Here is a 16,076-nt window from a genome sequence, read left to right on the forward strand (position 1 = left end):
TGACAGCAGGCCAGGTAAAGGAGGAAGATGAGAAACAACTTTACGCAGAACTGGTTGGAGGCAAAAGTTTTGACAGGATAGTCCCCAACGAATAATCTCTCCAGTTCTCCAATCCAGCTGCGGGGAATGGCGTTGCAGCTAAGGAAGACCAAGAAGAATCTCCGAAGTAAAGTGTGGCAGAACATAGAATACAATCTTTTCTTTATGCGATACTCCCACTTGCATGACGAGAGATTCAGTACAGAAGTGAACCTTACAGTCCAGATTTTGTCCATTAACAGAGGAGATGAACAAGGGCTTGGCAAGCCAAGTAAGGGGAAGATATTGCTTGTGGACTAAAGCCGCATCAATAAAGTCACCCGCCGAATCCAAAAATGCTGTAGCGCTGAAAGAAAACTTGGCTGAAGCGAAGACTTCTACAGGAATAGTTAAGCCTGGAAAGGTAGTTTTCACATCCAGGGACGCCTCTCCCATGTACCCTAGGTGCGGGCGAACTGTACAGTCCTTGAGAAAGTGATCCGGGCTAGCACAAAACAAGCACGAATTCTCAATGCGTCATCGTGATCTCTCCTGTTGCGTAAGACGAGAACGATCTCGTTGTATAACCTCTTTGGCAGGAGGCGCAGGAAACTGAAGAGGTGGATGTTGAAACATGGGTGTCAGGCGGGCGGGTTCCCTCTCTAAGCACAGTTCCTGTTGTCTCTCAGAAAAAGGCACATCAATGCATGTGGCCAAGTGGATAAGTTCTGTCAAAGAAGATGGAAGATCACGTGCTGCAAAGGCATCTTTAACCACTTAAGGACCTAGGGCATATGAATACGCCTTGACGTCCTGGTACTTAAGGACCCAGGGCGTATCCATACGCCCGTGGGAATTTGGGTCCCTGCCGCGCGCCGGGCAGGGACCGGGCCGGGGTGACTGCTGATATCAATCAGCAGGCACCCCGCGCAAATGCCCAGGGGGGTCATCAGACCCCCCCCCCCCCCGTCAGCGATCGGCGCAAATCGCAAGTGAATTCACACTTGCGATTTGCTCCGATTCTGGGTCATATGGGTCTATGGTGACCCGGAATAGAAGGGGGATCGCGGTTGTCTAGGACACCCACGATCCCCCTGTAGGCATAGGAGTGAGGTGGCAGGGTTGCCACCCCTCCTATCCCTGCTATTGGTCTGCTATTGATCGTCAGAGGCGACGACCAATAGCAGACCGGGGGCGGGGGGGTTAACTTTAGTTTTCCCCGTCCTGCCCACCCACAATAGGCGGGGTAGAATGGGGAACCGAAGGGGACCGGGCGCCGACGTCCACTTACCCGTCCGGAGGCTGCGGCGACGTTGATCGGTGGGCGGCGATGACGTGCGTCTGAAGAGAACGGCTCCCGGGATCCTATGGAAGCCGGTAAGTTGATCTGGAGGGCTACAGTCTGAGACTGTGGTCTCTAACTGTAGCCCTCCAGATGTTGCCAAACTACAACTCCCAGCATGCCCAGACAGCTGTTTGGGCATGCTGGGAGTTGTAGTTTTGCAACAGCTGGAGGGTGCAGTTTGAGACCACTATACAGTGGTCTCTAAACTATATCGCTCCAGATCTTGCAAAACTACAACTCCTAGCATGCCCACATAGCTGTTTGTAGTCTGGGCATGCTGGGAGTTGTAGTTTTGCAACATCTGGAGGTCCACAGTTGGGAGATCACTGTGCAGTGGTCTAAAAACTGTAGCTCTCCAGATGTTGCAAAACTGCAATTCCCAGCATGCCCAGAAAGCAAACAGCTGTCTCGGCATGCTGGGAGTTGTAGTTGGGTACCTCCAGCTGTTGCATAACTACATCTCCCAGCATGCCCTTCGGTGATTAGTACATGCTGGGAGTTGTAGTTTTGCAACAGCTGGAGGCACACTGGTTGGAAAATACTGAGTTAGGTAACAGAACCTAACTGAAGGTTTTCCAACCTGTGTGCCTCCAGCTGTTGCAAAAGTACAACTCCCAGCATGCACGGTCTGTCAATACATTGCCCCCCCCCCCCCCCATGTAAATGTACAGGGCACATTCACATGGGCAGGTTTACAGTAAATCTCCTGCTTCAAGTTTGGGCAGCGGCAAATTTTTCGCCGCAGCGCAAACTCCTAGCGGAAAATTCACCGTAACACGCCAGTGTGAATGTACCCTAAAAACACTACACTAACACATAATAAAGGGTAAAACACTACATATACACCCCCTTACACTGCCCCCCCCCCCCAATAAAAATTTAAAAACGTCTTGTACGGCAGGGTTTCCAAAATGGAGCCTCCAGCTGTTGCAAAACAATAACTCCCAGCATTTCCGGACAGTCGCTGACTGTCCAGGCATGCTGGGAGTTTAGCAACAGCTGGAGGCACCCTGTTTGGGAATCACTGGTGTAGAATACCCCTATGTTCACCCCTATGCAATCCCTAATTTAGTCCTCAGATGCGCATGGCGCTCTATCACTTCGGAACCCTGTCGTATTTCAAGGAAACAGTTTAGGGCCATATATGGGGTATCGCCGTACTCGGGAGAAATTGCACTACAAATTTTGGGGGTCTTTTTTTCCTTTTACCGCTTGTGAAAAGGAAAAGTTGGGGGCTACACCAGCCTGTTAGTGTAAAAAAAATAAAAATTTTACGCTAACATGCTGATGTTGCCCCATACTTTTTATTTCCACAAGCAGTAAAAGGAAAAAAAGACCCCCAAAATTTGTAGCGCAATTTCTCCTGAGTACGGAAATACCCCAGATGTGGGCGTAAAATGCTCTGCGGGCACACAACAAGGCTCAGGAGTGAGAGCGCACCATGTACATTTGAGGCCTAAATTGGTGATTTGCACAGGGGTGGCTGATTTTACAGCGGTTCTGACAAACGCAAAAAAAAATAAATACCCACATGTGACCCCATTTTGGAAACTACACCCCTCACCGAACGTGACAAGGGGTATAGTGAGCCTGAACACCCTGAACAGGTGTTTGACGAATTTTCATTAAAGTTGGATGGGAAAATGAAAAAAAAATTATATTTTTTCACTAAAATGCTGGTGTTACCCTAAATTTTTCATTATCACAAGGGAAAATAGGAAAAAAGCCCCCCAAATTTGTAACCCCATCTCTTCTGAGTAAGAACATACCCCATATGTGAATTTAAAGTGCTCTGCGGGCGAACTACAAAGCTCAGATGAGAAGGAGCGCTATTGGGATTTTGTAGAGAAAATTTGTCCGGAATTGAAGGCCACATGTGTTTACAAAGCCCCCATAGTGCCAGAACAATGGACCCCCGACACATGTGACCCCATTTTGGAAACTACACCCCTCACATAATGTAATAAGGGGTACATTGAGAATTTACGCCCCACAGGTGTCTGACAGATTTTTGGAACAGTGGTCCGTAAAAATGAAAAATAAAATTTTTCATTTGCACAGCCCACTGTTCCAAAGATCTGTGGGGTGTAAATACTCACTGGACCCCTTATTAAATTCTATGAGGGGTGTAGTTTCCAAAATGGGGTCACATGTGGGGGGTCCACTGTTCTGGCACCACGGGGGGGCTTTGTAAACGCACATGGCCCCTGACTACCATTCCAAACTAATTCTAGACTACTAGACTACTAGATTCTGACTACCATTCCAAACTAAAGCTCAATGGCGCTCCTCCTCTTCTGAGCATTGTAGTTCGCCAGCAGAGCATTTTACATCCTAACATGGGGTATTTCCATACTCAGAAGAAATGGGGTTACAAATTTTGAGGGTCATTTTCTCCTATTACCCCTTGTAAAAATGTAAAATTTAGGGGAAAAACTGCATTTTAGTAAAAAAAAAAAAGAATTTCATTTACACATCCAACTTTAACGAAAAGTCGTCAAACACCTGTGGGATGTAAAGGCTCAGCGGACCCCTTGTTACATTCCTTGAGGGGTGTAGTTTCCAAAATAGTTGCCATGTGGGTATTTTTTGCTGTTCTGGCACCACAGGGGCTTCCTAAATGCGACATGCCCCCAAAAAACCATTTCAGCAAAAGTTGCTTTCAAAAAGCCAAATGTGACTCCTCTTCTGAGCATTGTAGTTCGCCCGCAAAGCATTTTGCGTCCTAACATGGGGTATTTCCATAGTCAGAAGAGATGGGGTTACAAATTTGGGGGGCATTTTCTCCCATTACCCTTTGTAAAAATGGTAAATTTGGGGGAAAACTGCACTTTAGTGTAATTTTTTTTTTCCATTTACACATCCGATTTTAACGAAAAGTTGTCAAACACCTGTGGGGTGTTAAGGCTAACTGGACCCCTTGTTACGTGCCTTGAGGGGTGCAGTTTCCAAAATGGTATGCCATGTGGTGTTTTCTGCTGTTCTGACACCATAGGGGCTTTCTAAATGTGACATGCCCCCCAAAAACCATTTCAGAAAAATTCACTCTCCAAAATCCCATTGTCGCTCCTTCCCTTCTGTGCCATCTACTGCGCCCGCCGAACACTTGACATACACGTATGAGGTATTTCCTTACTCGAGAGAAATTGGGTTACAAATTTTGGGGGCTTTTTCTCCTATTACCACTTGTAAAAATTTAAAACTGGGTCTACAAGAACATGCGAGTGTAAAAAATGAAGATTTTGAATTTTCTCCTTCACTTTGCTGCTATTCCTGTGAAACACCTAAAGGGTTAACACACTTACTGAATGTCATTTTGAATACTTTGAGGGGTGCAGTTTTTATAATGGGGTCATTTGTGGGGTATTTCTAATATAAAGGCCCTTCAAATCCACTTCAAAACTGAACTGGTCCCTGAAAAATTCCGATTTTGAAAATGTTGTGAAAAATTGGAAAATTGCTGCTGAACTTTGAAGCCCTCTGATGTCTTCCAAAAGTAAAAACATGTCAACTTTATGATGCAAACATAAAGTAGACATATTGTATATGTGAATCAAAGTATAATTTATTTGGAATATCCATTTTCCTTATAAGCAGAGAGCTTCAAAGTTAAAAAAAAAATGCAAAATTTTCAATTTTTCCATCAAATTTTGGAATTTTTCACCAAGAAACGATGCAAGTATCGACAAAATTTTACCACTAACATAAAGTAGAATATGTCACGAAAAAACATCAGAATGAAAGGTAAAAGCATCCCAGGGTTATTAATGCTTGAAGTGACAGTGGTCAGATGTTCAAAAAATGGCCGGGTCCTTAAGGTATATTTGGGCTGGGTCCTTAAGGGGTTAATCCTGCTTGACAGTCCTTTTTTGAATGTGGCACACAAGGCCTCATCATTCCAGGCAAGTTCAGAGGTTAGAATGTGGAATTGAACTGCGTAGTCACCAACGGTAGACTACTGCAAAATTCTGCCAAGATTACCACGGTCCCAAAGAGGTGTAGCCCAAGCCAGGGCTTTACCGGACAGTAGGCCACCTTCGTACGTTCTGTTGGAAACAGTTCAGACATGAGCTCCAAGTGCATGGAGCACTGTGTAACAAAGCCTCTGCATTACTTGGAATCCCCATCATACTTGGAAGGTAAAGGCAGACGTAGCCGGGAGCCAGAAGACACTGCAAGAGCTGGTGGTGGAGTGGGCCAGATTGTGGTACCTGCTGCTGTTGCAAGGCCAAAAGCTGTTGCATCATGGCTGAAAGTTGAGAAAATTGCTGCGCCTGTCGTGCCAACTGCTGCGACTGACGTACCGCAACGGAGGGAAGATTTGGGACTTCAGGCAGGGAGGGGTACCTCAGCGGTATCCATGGCCAGATCTTACTGTAACACTCACTTTTCAGAAGACAGGAACACCGGTGGATGTGGATCTGAGTTTCTGATATGGGCCTCTTGTGCAACTTATCCCCAAAGGCATAGTTTTTACTTTATCTCTTTCGTTTTCTGCTCTTAGACAGTTGAATTGATGGTGTCCTGAACATTGTTTTTTTTACATGGTGCTGGTATTGCCTCAAATTGCCCTGGTCTATTCATGAACTCTCACAGGAAAAGAGGTTAGTGCACTCCCTCTCCACTACACTTTACACTAGACTAACTTCCTCTACATCTCAGTAGAGAGGCTGGACTAGAACGAGGTTCTCCTCTCCCTTTGGAAAGTTCCAAACTATGTGTGTGCATGTGTATTTTAACCTTTACAGCTCTGGCACTATGCAGTTTCAGTCATAAGAACAGTCTAAACATGGTACAACTTTATAACATATTGCAAGCATAGTACAAGCATGTCTTCCCAAAGCTCAAACTTTTGGAAAGGACATGAAGACTAGTTTATCTCTTATGATCCCACAGAAGAACTTACTGTTATGTTATGCGCTCCGGCCGCACACGCTGGCCGTGAGCACATGGTTCCCTTACCTTCTGCTGCCAACTGGGCTGGGACTCTCATCGTGGGTTGTGCCTGCATGCGAGCCCCAGTCCGTCACTCTCCGGATGTTTCTCCTGCGTCTGCCTCTTTGCTGCGGCACGCGTGTCCCCGTCCCCTAGGGCCCGCGCGCGCCGGAGCTTTAAGTTTTAAAGGGCCAGTACGCTCATTAGTGTAATCCACATGTGGCTCATTTATAAATTCCTCCACCCTCCTCAGTTCCCTGCCGGATCTTTGTTGCCATGTGCCTTTGAGAAAGCGTTCCTCCATATTGCCTTGCCGTGTATCAGATCTCTTGCTCTTGTGACTTGATCTTGATCCTCTGCCGCCTGCCTACTGACCTCCTGCTTCGCTTTGACTACACTACTTTGCCGCATGCTCTGACCTTCTGCTATCCAGACTACGAGTTACCTTATCCCTCCTGTGCCTCGCATCTCCTCAGCCGGCTGTGTGGTCGAGCCGTGCTAGGGGTAGCGACCTGGGTGCCGCCTGCAGCAGCAAGTCCATCACACTTTGCGGTGGACTCTGGTGAAAACCAGCGGCGCCTTAGACTCCGCTCCCTGGTACGGTCCGAGTCATCTGCCACACAGGTCCAGCGGATCCACATCCACCGGGGTTCCTGTCTTCAGAAACATGAGTGTTACACTAACTTAGTACATACTGCTGAAAAAAGGTTAAACTCAATATGATAGAAATGCCTCAGAACACAGAATACCTTGCAGCTTGCTGTGGATAGAGCTACAGTATGTAGCTTTGGACTGATCAGAGTGTCTGCACTGACTCCTGATCTCCACCAAAATCATCTCCAATGAGCAAATGGGCATCAAAACTGGACTGTGGAAAAACACAATATTAGTGTGCTGAGGGTGTGATGAGGGCAGATGTTATTACCCTAGGGGCAGATGGCATTAACCCTTGTATTCGTGATGCCAGGGCGTGGTTTAGATGTCCTATTCTTCTGGACAAGGCTCTTTGGTTTTAGGAGCCAGAAAACCGAAGGGATCCGCATCCCAGTCATCCAATGAAAAATATGCAAAAGGAATCTGTGTGGGGTTCATTGGACAGGTCACTGCTGCCGCCAACTCTCCTCTCACGCTTTGAACTGGAGTGTATTCCACAATTTCCCCACTCTCTAGAGAATGCATGTGGGTTGGGAGAAAGTACCTTTTAACTGCACATCTATTCACAAGGATGGTTCCACCATGATGACAGTCCATGAGGGAGCCAACCCCCCGTACATTGTCAAATTTCACGACTATAGCTCTGCGCCTTTCCAGGGGTGGCTCTCCCTCTCAGGGGTGGTCTAACATCCTAATATAAAGGGCCTCAGGGGTTTTACTATCCTGCTGTTGTGTTTGGCCTTTACGCTTTCTTTCTTTGTGCCCTCATCGCCTCCACTATTTCGGCCACTTGGGCTTCTTGCTTTGCTCTTTCGGACTGGGCCGTCGGAACTGTGGGATGGGGCTTCCCTGGCAGGGGTAGAAGGTGCTCATGTATTGGATCAGACTAGGCTCGTCGCCAAATAGCCACCAGGGCAGCGGTGGTGACCGGGGGCGTACTGCAGACTTCTGGACCTGGGGGGCTTGCTCTGGACTGGGGGTAGACTGGACTCCTCTGTATGGATCTCTGCCCAGGATCCTCAGGTCCGGTGGTGAGGGGACAGCCTCACCGGTGATGCTCCTCTGGAAGATGGCAGCGTTCCTCCTGCCGGAGTTGCTGGCCACTCCACATCGTACTCGGGCGGCGGGTCTTTGAGATAGGCCCGATTGAAATTCTCTGCAAATGATCTGCCAGCTCTTGAAACATGTGTGCCATGGCGCCATCTTGGGACTTTTTGACCTCGTGCTTGCTTGCTCCACCATGTTGCTGAAGAGGTCCAACGGCGCTGTTCCTTTTATACAGGACTTTGTCCGGAAGTGCGTCAGTGGTGCAGCGCTGACTTCCGCTCCCCCAGCAACAAGTGGCGGATCTTTCAGATCCCACTTGGGATTCTATACAGCAACATGGTTTCCAGGGGCGGGACGCTGACCAGCGCGGGACATTTTTGCTCGCTTCTCCGGCACATCTTTAACCCTTATAGGTACAGCCAGCACTTTATTTCTCAGCATAGCTTTAGATCAAATTTTACACATGGTCGGCACAATTCTTGGACAGTTCACAAAAGGCAGATAACAGACTTTTCTTCACCTCCCCCTCTATTTCACAAGCACCTCGGAATAAACACTTTTCACTGATAAAGTCCCGTACACTTTCTGGCGCAATTTTTGTCAATACTGCACACAGTTCAGACTGGGGGGAATGGTACTTTTTGCATAAGGCGCACACCCGTATCCTGTTTGTAGGACGCAAAAAGTTGTGGTGAGGGTGTGATGAGGGCAGATGTTATTACCCTAGGGGCAGATGGCATTAACCCCTTGTATTCGTGACGCCAGGGTGCGGTTTAACCTCTTAACCACCCAAAGGTATACCGCTTGATCCTCGGCTAGGCACGGGGGCAAATAATGACTCCGACGCCAAGTTACGGAACAACGGCAGCTTTACTGAGGTAGACAGGTGTAATTGTCTTGATAGCTCAGTTAGTTCCAAGTTCCGGTGACCAGTGACTTCAGAGACCTTAGGGCTCGCTGGGACTTTAGTGGATTTGGACAATTTGCTGCAGGCCCATGCTGGCTGTATACAGACTGATCTTGACTGACTTGACTAGACTGACTTCACCTCGTATGTAGCTTACCAGATTTTGATGTTCACATGTGGGGTAGTGGATTTGTGGATCTGTGGCTGCGTGGTAGGCTGAAGGCCTCCTCAGGACACCAGACACTCTCTTGGGACTTGACCTCACTGTTCCTCAGCAGCAACTACACAAGAGACTGAACTAGCTTCTCCCAGGCTATTATATGGGGGAGACTCTGGAGGGGTCCCATATGTCACCCTGTAAGTCACATGATTACTGGTACCTTCCTTGGTTACAACACATGGCACCAGTATTTAAAGGTACATAACAATATATACACATTACATTAGATAACATAGGTACTTAACCCCTTAACGACCAAGGACGTATATTTATGTCCTTGGCCGACTCCCGCTATATAACACGGGGGTCACGCGGTGTCCCCTTGTCATATTGGGTCGGTCCCGGCATATAACTAATGGGGCTAATAGCGCGCTGCAGCGATCGCGGTGCCGCGCGCTATTAACCCTTTTAGACGCGGCGTTCAAAGTTGAACGCCGCATCTAAAACGAAAGTAAAAGCTTCCCGGCTGCTCAGTGGGGCTGATCGGGACCACCACAGCGAAAATGCGGTGTCCTGATCAGCTGGGACGCGAGAAGAGGTCCTTTTACCTTCCTCCGGCGCGTCCCTTCGGCGATTGATTGCTCCAAGCCTGAGATGCAGGCTTGAGCAATCGAAGGCCGATAACACTGATCAATGCAAAGCTATGGCTTTGCAGTGATCAGAGTATAAGATCAGTGTGTGCAGTGTTATAGGTCCCTATGGGAGCTATAACACTGCAAACAAAGTGCAAAAAAAAGTTAATGAATGTGATTTAACCCTTTCCCTAATAAAAGTCCAAATCACCCCCCTTTTCTCATAAAAAAAACACCATGTAAATACAAATAAATATAAACATATGTGGTATCACCGCGTGCGTAAATGTCCAAACTATAAAAATATATAATTAATTAAACTGCACAAACAATGGCGTATGCGCAAAAAAATTCCAAAGTCCAAAATAACGTATTTTTGGTGACTTTTTATATCAGGAAAAAATTTATAAAAAGCGATCAAAAAGTCTGATCAATACCAAAATGGTACCGCTAAAAACTTCAGATCACGGTGCAAAAAATTAGCCCTCAAACTTCCCAATAAACGGTAAAATAGAAAAGTTATAGGGGTCAGAAGATGCCAATTTTAAACGTATACATTTTCCTGCATGTAGTTATGATTTTTTCCAGAAGTACGACAAAATCAAACCTATATAAGTAGGGTATCATTTTAATCGTATGGACCTACAGAATAAAGATAACTTATCATTTTTACCGAAAAATGTACTGTGTAGAAACGGAAGCCCCCAAAAGTTAATAAATTGCGTTTTTTTCTTCATTTTCGTCGCACAATGATTTTTTTTCTGTTTCGCCGTAGATTTTTGGGTAAAATGACTGATGTCACTACAAAGTAGAATTGGTGGCGCAAAAAATAAGCCATCATATGGATTTTTAGGTGCAAAATTGAAAGGGTTATGATTTTTAAAAGGTAAGGAGGAAAAAACGAAAGTGCAAAAACAGAAAAACCTGTGGTCCTTAAGGGGCTAATACTGTTTATGGAACATAGACGAAAGGGAGGCCCAGGGGTCACTGAAATAGAGTCCACCTGACAGGGCAGCAATGGTACAGGGGTGCAACAGGGGTGCAACTCCTGTACTGGGCCACCACAGGAGGCCTGGATAGCACCAGGATGCACTATAGGAAGAAAGTGAGCCAGCAGAAAAAGTTTTATATCTCTAGGCAGTGTTCCGCTAGGAGCCTTAAAGGGATATTCCAGGCAAAAACTTTTTTTTTATATATCAACTGGCTCCGGAAAGTTAAACAGATTTGTTAATTACTTCTATTAAAAAATCTTAATCCTTCCAATAGTTATTAGCTTCTGAAGTTTTCTGTCTAACTGCTCAATGATGATGTCACGTCCCGGGAGCTGTGCATGATGGGAGAATATCCCCATAGGAACTGCACAGCTCCCGGGACGTGAGTCATCAGAGAGCAGTTATACAGAAAACAGCAACTCAACTTCAGAAGCTAATAACTATTACAAGAATTAAGATTTTTTAATTGAAGTAATTTACAAATCTGTTTAACTTTCCGGAGCCAGTTGGTATATAAAAAAAAGTTTTGGCCTGGAATACACCTTTAAGTCCTGGCATAGAAGTGGAAGTTACTGTGACATGTACCACCTACCTAAGCATTGTACAGACCAAGTTCACCCTTCATGGTAGTGGCCCTCTTCCAGCCGGATAATGCTCCAACCACAGGGCAAATATTGTTTAGGAATAGTTTTAGGAACATGACAAAGAGTTCAAGGTGCTGGCCACCAAATTCCTGAGATCTTAATCTGATCGAACATCTGTGGGGTGTCCTGCCAATGCCATAGTATCAGATACACATGTATCAGGACACAGGGATCTTGTGGAGCTCAGGCCTCCGAGGGTCAGAGCTGTTTTGGTGGCATGAGGGGGGTATACACAGTTTTCGGTGGGTGGTTTTACTTTCATAGCTAACTGGTATAGTTTCTCCTAGACACAATGCTTCACAGAAAGAATATCTCCATAATACAGTATCCAATAGAGCGTGTTGCAAAAAAAAAAAAGAGAGTTTTTTCATTCAATATCACCGAAAATGGATTTCTCCTAATAATTCCATATGGAAATCCGAGGCATACAGAAGTACAGTAGGGCCAAAATACTAAGATATAGAAAAATTGCAGCAAAAAGAAACCCCCAGAAAATCTCAGCAGTCACTAATATGGTGTGCGGAAAAAAGAATTCATAAGTTCCCATTGACTACACACTTGATTGCTGCAGCACAATGCTACTGCGGCAGAACAGCTGCCAAAATGCACGAAAATTGTGGTTTTATAATTATTTTTATTGACTGAATTTATAAAATGTATATCTTTTTATATAAAGAAAAAAATAAAAATAACTAGCCAGAGACAATCTTCTACATATCCCTAGATGAATGCTGGTTTTCCAAGTCTCCAGTAGGCAAAATAATCCATGGCAACAATTTTGTACACATTTAGTGGTCCTCCAAAAACCCCTAAGAAATTTGTTGATGGATTATCCTTCTCGATTCGCGATTTTCAAACACATGTCACAATGAGTTGATGATGTGCGATGACATGTCACGATGAGTTGATGACGTGCGATGACATGTCACGATGAGTTGATGACGTGCGATGACATGTCACGATGAGTTGATGAAGTGCGATGACATGTCACGATGAGTTGATGACGTGCGATGACATGTCATGATGAGTTGATGATGTGCGATGATGTGTCACGATGTGTTGATGATATGCGATGACATGTCACAATGAGTTGATGACGTGCAATGACATGTCACGATGAGTTGATGATGTGTCACGATGTGTTGATGATATGTGATGACATGTCACGATGAGTTGATGACGTGTGATGACATGTCACGATGAGTTGATGATGTGCAATGACATATCACGATGAGTTGATGACGTGCGATGACATGTCACGATGTGTTGATATGCAATGACATGTCATGAAATGATGACGTGCGATGACATGTCACGATGAGTTGATGACGTGCAATGACATGTCACGATGAGTTGATGACGTGTGATGACATGTCACGATGTGTTGATGATATATGATGACATGTCACGATGAGTTGATGACGTGCGCTGACATGTCACGATGAGTTGATGACGTGCGATGACATGTCACAATGAGTTGATGACATGTGATGACATGTCACAATGTGTTGATGATATGTGATGACATGTCAAGATGAGTTGATGACGTGTAATGACATGTCACGATGTGTTGATGATATATGATGACATGTCATGATGAGTTGATGACGTTCGATGACATGTCACGATGAGTTGATGACGTGCGATGACATGTCACAATGAGTTGATGACGTGTGATGACATGTCATGATGTGTTGATGATATGTGATGACATGTCACGATGAGTTGATGATGTGCGATGACATGTCACAATGAGTTGATGACGTGTGATGACATGTCACGATGAGTTGATGACGTGTGATGACATGTCACAATGTGTTGATGATATGTGATGACATGTCATGATGAGTTGATGACGTGCGATCGCTGTGAGTTTGCGGATCCATTTCATGGAATTTTATTCACGTTCACTGGAATCTTGTGAAACTCACTCTATGTGACCGTGTGATTATTAAATTGTGGTGTTCTTCCCCACAAGGAGCAGTGGCTGATGTGAATGCATTCTTATGATATGATTGCAGAATATGGAGGTGCTATATAAATTAATTGGATTTACATATTTAAAAGTTAATCATATCTAAGGCTCATATTGGGTCAAATTCATCTTACGTCTATGGCTCCAGCTTTACGTCTTGACATGACCCACCAATAACCTGTTATTATATGGGAAATATTCTGCAGGTTTGCTGGTCTAATGAGTTGCTGGTGGCCAACTTTAACCCTTTGCATTTTCATCTGCAGTGCTAGGCGTAAAATATTCGCCAGTAAATGTGAGCTTCTGTCCTGTCCTCACACTACTGTCTCTCCCTCTTGTTCTGTCATCCCCCTGTATCTCTACTCTATCTTTGCCCTCCCTCGCTCTCTTCCTCGCTCCTTTTCTCCCTCCCATCCCTCCCTCTTGTTCTCTCTCAGTCTGAAATTAATACAGGCAAGGCACATTCAGAGCAGCTCCTGACTACCTCTCCTCTCGCTCTCTCTCTGTCTCTCTTTCTCCCTATCTCCCCTTAATTCCTGCAGTCTCCCCTCTACTCCATCACTCTTTCCATACCTTTCCGTCTTTCTGTATTATTCTTCATCTTTTCTGGGATTTTATTTTATTTCATTAATTTTTTTTTCCTGGTAGAAAAGAGACGCAGAGATCCCTACAGGAGGGGCACACGGGGCAAAAGAAAAAAAAAGCAAATAACAGGACTAGAAGGGTGCAGAATACCCAGATCTCATCACCAGAGCCGCTTGCCCCTGCCACTCTCTCTAAATCAAGGCTGAAGAGGTCTCTTCCTTCCTAGAGCCAAGAACCACTGCAGAGCCCGGATCCCATGCAGACATGGCTGTAACCTGCACACGTTTTACAGATGAATACCAGCTGTATGAAGAGATTGGCAAGTAAGGCACCATCTGATTCCTCACCTGCAGCTGGAGCAATAAGGCACCCAGGGGGGGGGGGAGGGCTATCTGTGATAGCCACCCCTAGATTAGGGAAAGCATATGTTAATATATATCTGTTCGTTATAGACTCCATTCCTATTTTAATACCGGGAGATGCAATCCAGATCCAAGGCCTTCTGGCGCAGATGGGGACATGTGGGGTGTGTGTTATGCAAGGGGGGTCACCGGAGCTGAGTGGAGAATTTGGTGACCCAACTGATGATGTGATTGCAGATATCTATGTGTGGCCAGTTTCCTGTGTTGGATACCTGTAGTACTTGGGGGTGGGGGGAAACTGGTTGCATGCCCATATGTTGTGTATCTGTAAATACGTCCACGTATATATTTGCACATATAATGTGTTTATGTCTGGTAGCCACTGCTGTGTGTCTGCGTATATTCCTTGGGGGGAGGTGATTAGATTCAGGGTGAGGTTTGGGGTAATGGGGGTTGTGGAAAGCTAAAGACTATGTATGATTGCAGGGGCATTACCTTAGGTGACTGGCACCCACTGCTGGGCAGAAATAACGTGCGGGGGGTAGGAGAAGAGGGAGGGTTGCGTACTTGTCAAATAGCCAGGGATAATTTGGCATTAATATTGATGATGCTGGGTGTACTGCTTGGTAATTGGTGAGGGATGTATGGGGTGTGTTGAGTTATTGATATATCATTATTTTCCGGCTACCTATGTATGCCATGGGCTATTGGCAAAGTCTGGAAATGCAGAGACTGTCAATTAGGATATCAGATGGAGTATCTGAGCGTGATTGATCAATCTAAAGTCTATCTATTGCCGGGGCAGCGGTGGCACAGGGATGGATTATGGGATTTGGTGTATTCATTGTAAAGGCAATGATAAGTATAGGAAATGCTGTACATTATTGATACGTAGTCATGAGCTATGGGTATAGTCAATCTTTTGGGTGAACTGCAGAGACGGATATCTGGATATTTATGGACATTTAAAGACGTACAGTTGGGAAATGTAGCCATATATGGCCATCTACTGGAGTTATTCTTCCTTGGCTACGATGTTTGATGGGTGATTGGTAAGACTGTCTATGAAGATGAAGATTTCATTGGCAGGTGGACTGGTATCTCTCTGTCCCCTGGATGCTCCCCCCCCCCCCTCTCTCCCAGGTCCTCCTGGTTTCCTGAACGTTTTTTCCGCCTCCTGTTATGATGTCACACTTGGCTCACACATGGATGAGGTTTTCAGGATAGGGCCTACGAGATATAGGGTCATAGAGTCACCAGGGATCCTAGACAACTAAACACTGGGGGGGGGGGGGGGTTTGGGGCAAAGTGCAATCTGAGCCGATTAAATAAATCAATTGCATATATCATTGTGATGCTAAACATTTGTACGGGCACAAAGGTTCACGGGGGCATTCTTAATCCTGATGCCCCGAAGGCCCATAAAATGTGCAGAACCTAAACCGGACTTTGCTCTGCAATGGTCAACGCTAATCTTCGTGGCCCTGCAATGTAATTCTGACCGTGACTATTGAGTCCTCACATATTCCTATTCAAAAAACCAGGACAGACTTATTTCGTACGTGCCCCCGTACCCTACGGGACAAGGTAGTGCCACCAGCAGATATTGCCTTTGCCATAGCAACACAAGCATCCCAATCTGTTCTGCGGAAATGGTGACGATCCAGGTGTTTCCTCACAGACGTATTAATATATGTCAGCTAGAGAGCAAGGCAGAAGGTAACTGCGTCGTGGGGTCAATAGAGATCTATATTTAGATTCGTGATGGATGTGCGTGTACGGGTTTATCATACATAACTGCAGTTTCCAGCGCTGTGCAC

At 45.6% G+C, this 16,076-nt stretch overlaps 1 protein-coding gene across 14 annotated transcripts in view; it reads left to right on the top strand.

Annotated features, from left to right (window-relative positions):
• The first annotated feature begins 13,757 nt into the window (after positions 1-13,757).
• The window catches only part of CAMK2B (calcium/calmodulin dependent protein kinase II beta), a 150,378-nt gene continuing 148,059 nt past the window's right edge, over positions 13,758-16,076 (top strand). For 10 of the 14 annotated variants that reach the window (XM_056571273.1, XM_056571270.1, XM_056571271.1 and 7 more), the window contains exon 1: positions 13,761-14,217. In XM_056571273.1, the coding sequence (XP_056427248.1) occupies positions 14,159-14,217 (59 nt within the window). In that variant the 5' untranslated portion in view covers positions 13,761-14,158. Of the gene's footprint in view, positions 14,218-16,076 lie in introns of all 14 variants that reach the window. The other 4 variants (XM_056571263.1, XM_056571264.1, XM_056571266.1 and 1 more) reach the window with 3 other exon arrangements.

The sequence above is a fragment of the Hyla sarda genome, chromosome 4 (assembly GCF_029499605.1).
Source record: "Hyla sarda isolate aHylSar1 chromosome 4, aHylSar1.hap1, whole genome shotgun sequence".
Lineage (NCBI taxonomy): Eukaryota > Metazoa > Chordata > Amphibia > Anura > Hylidae > Hyla > Hyla sarda.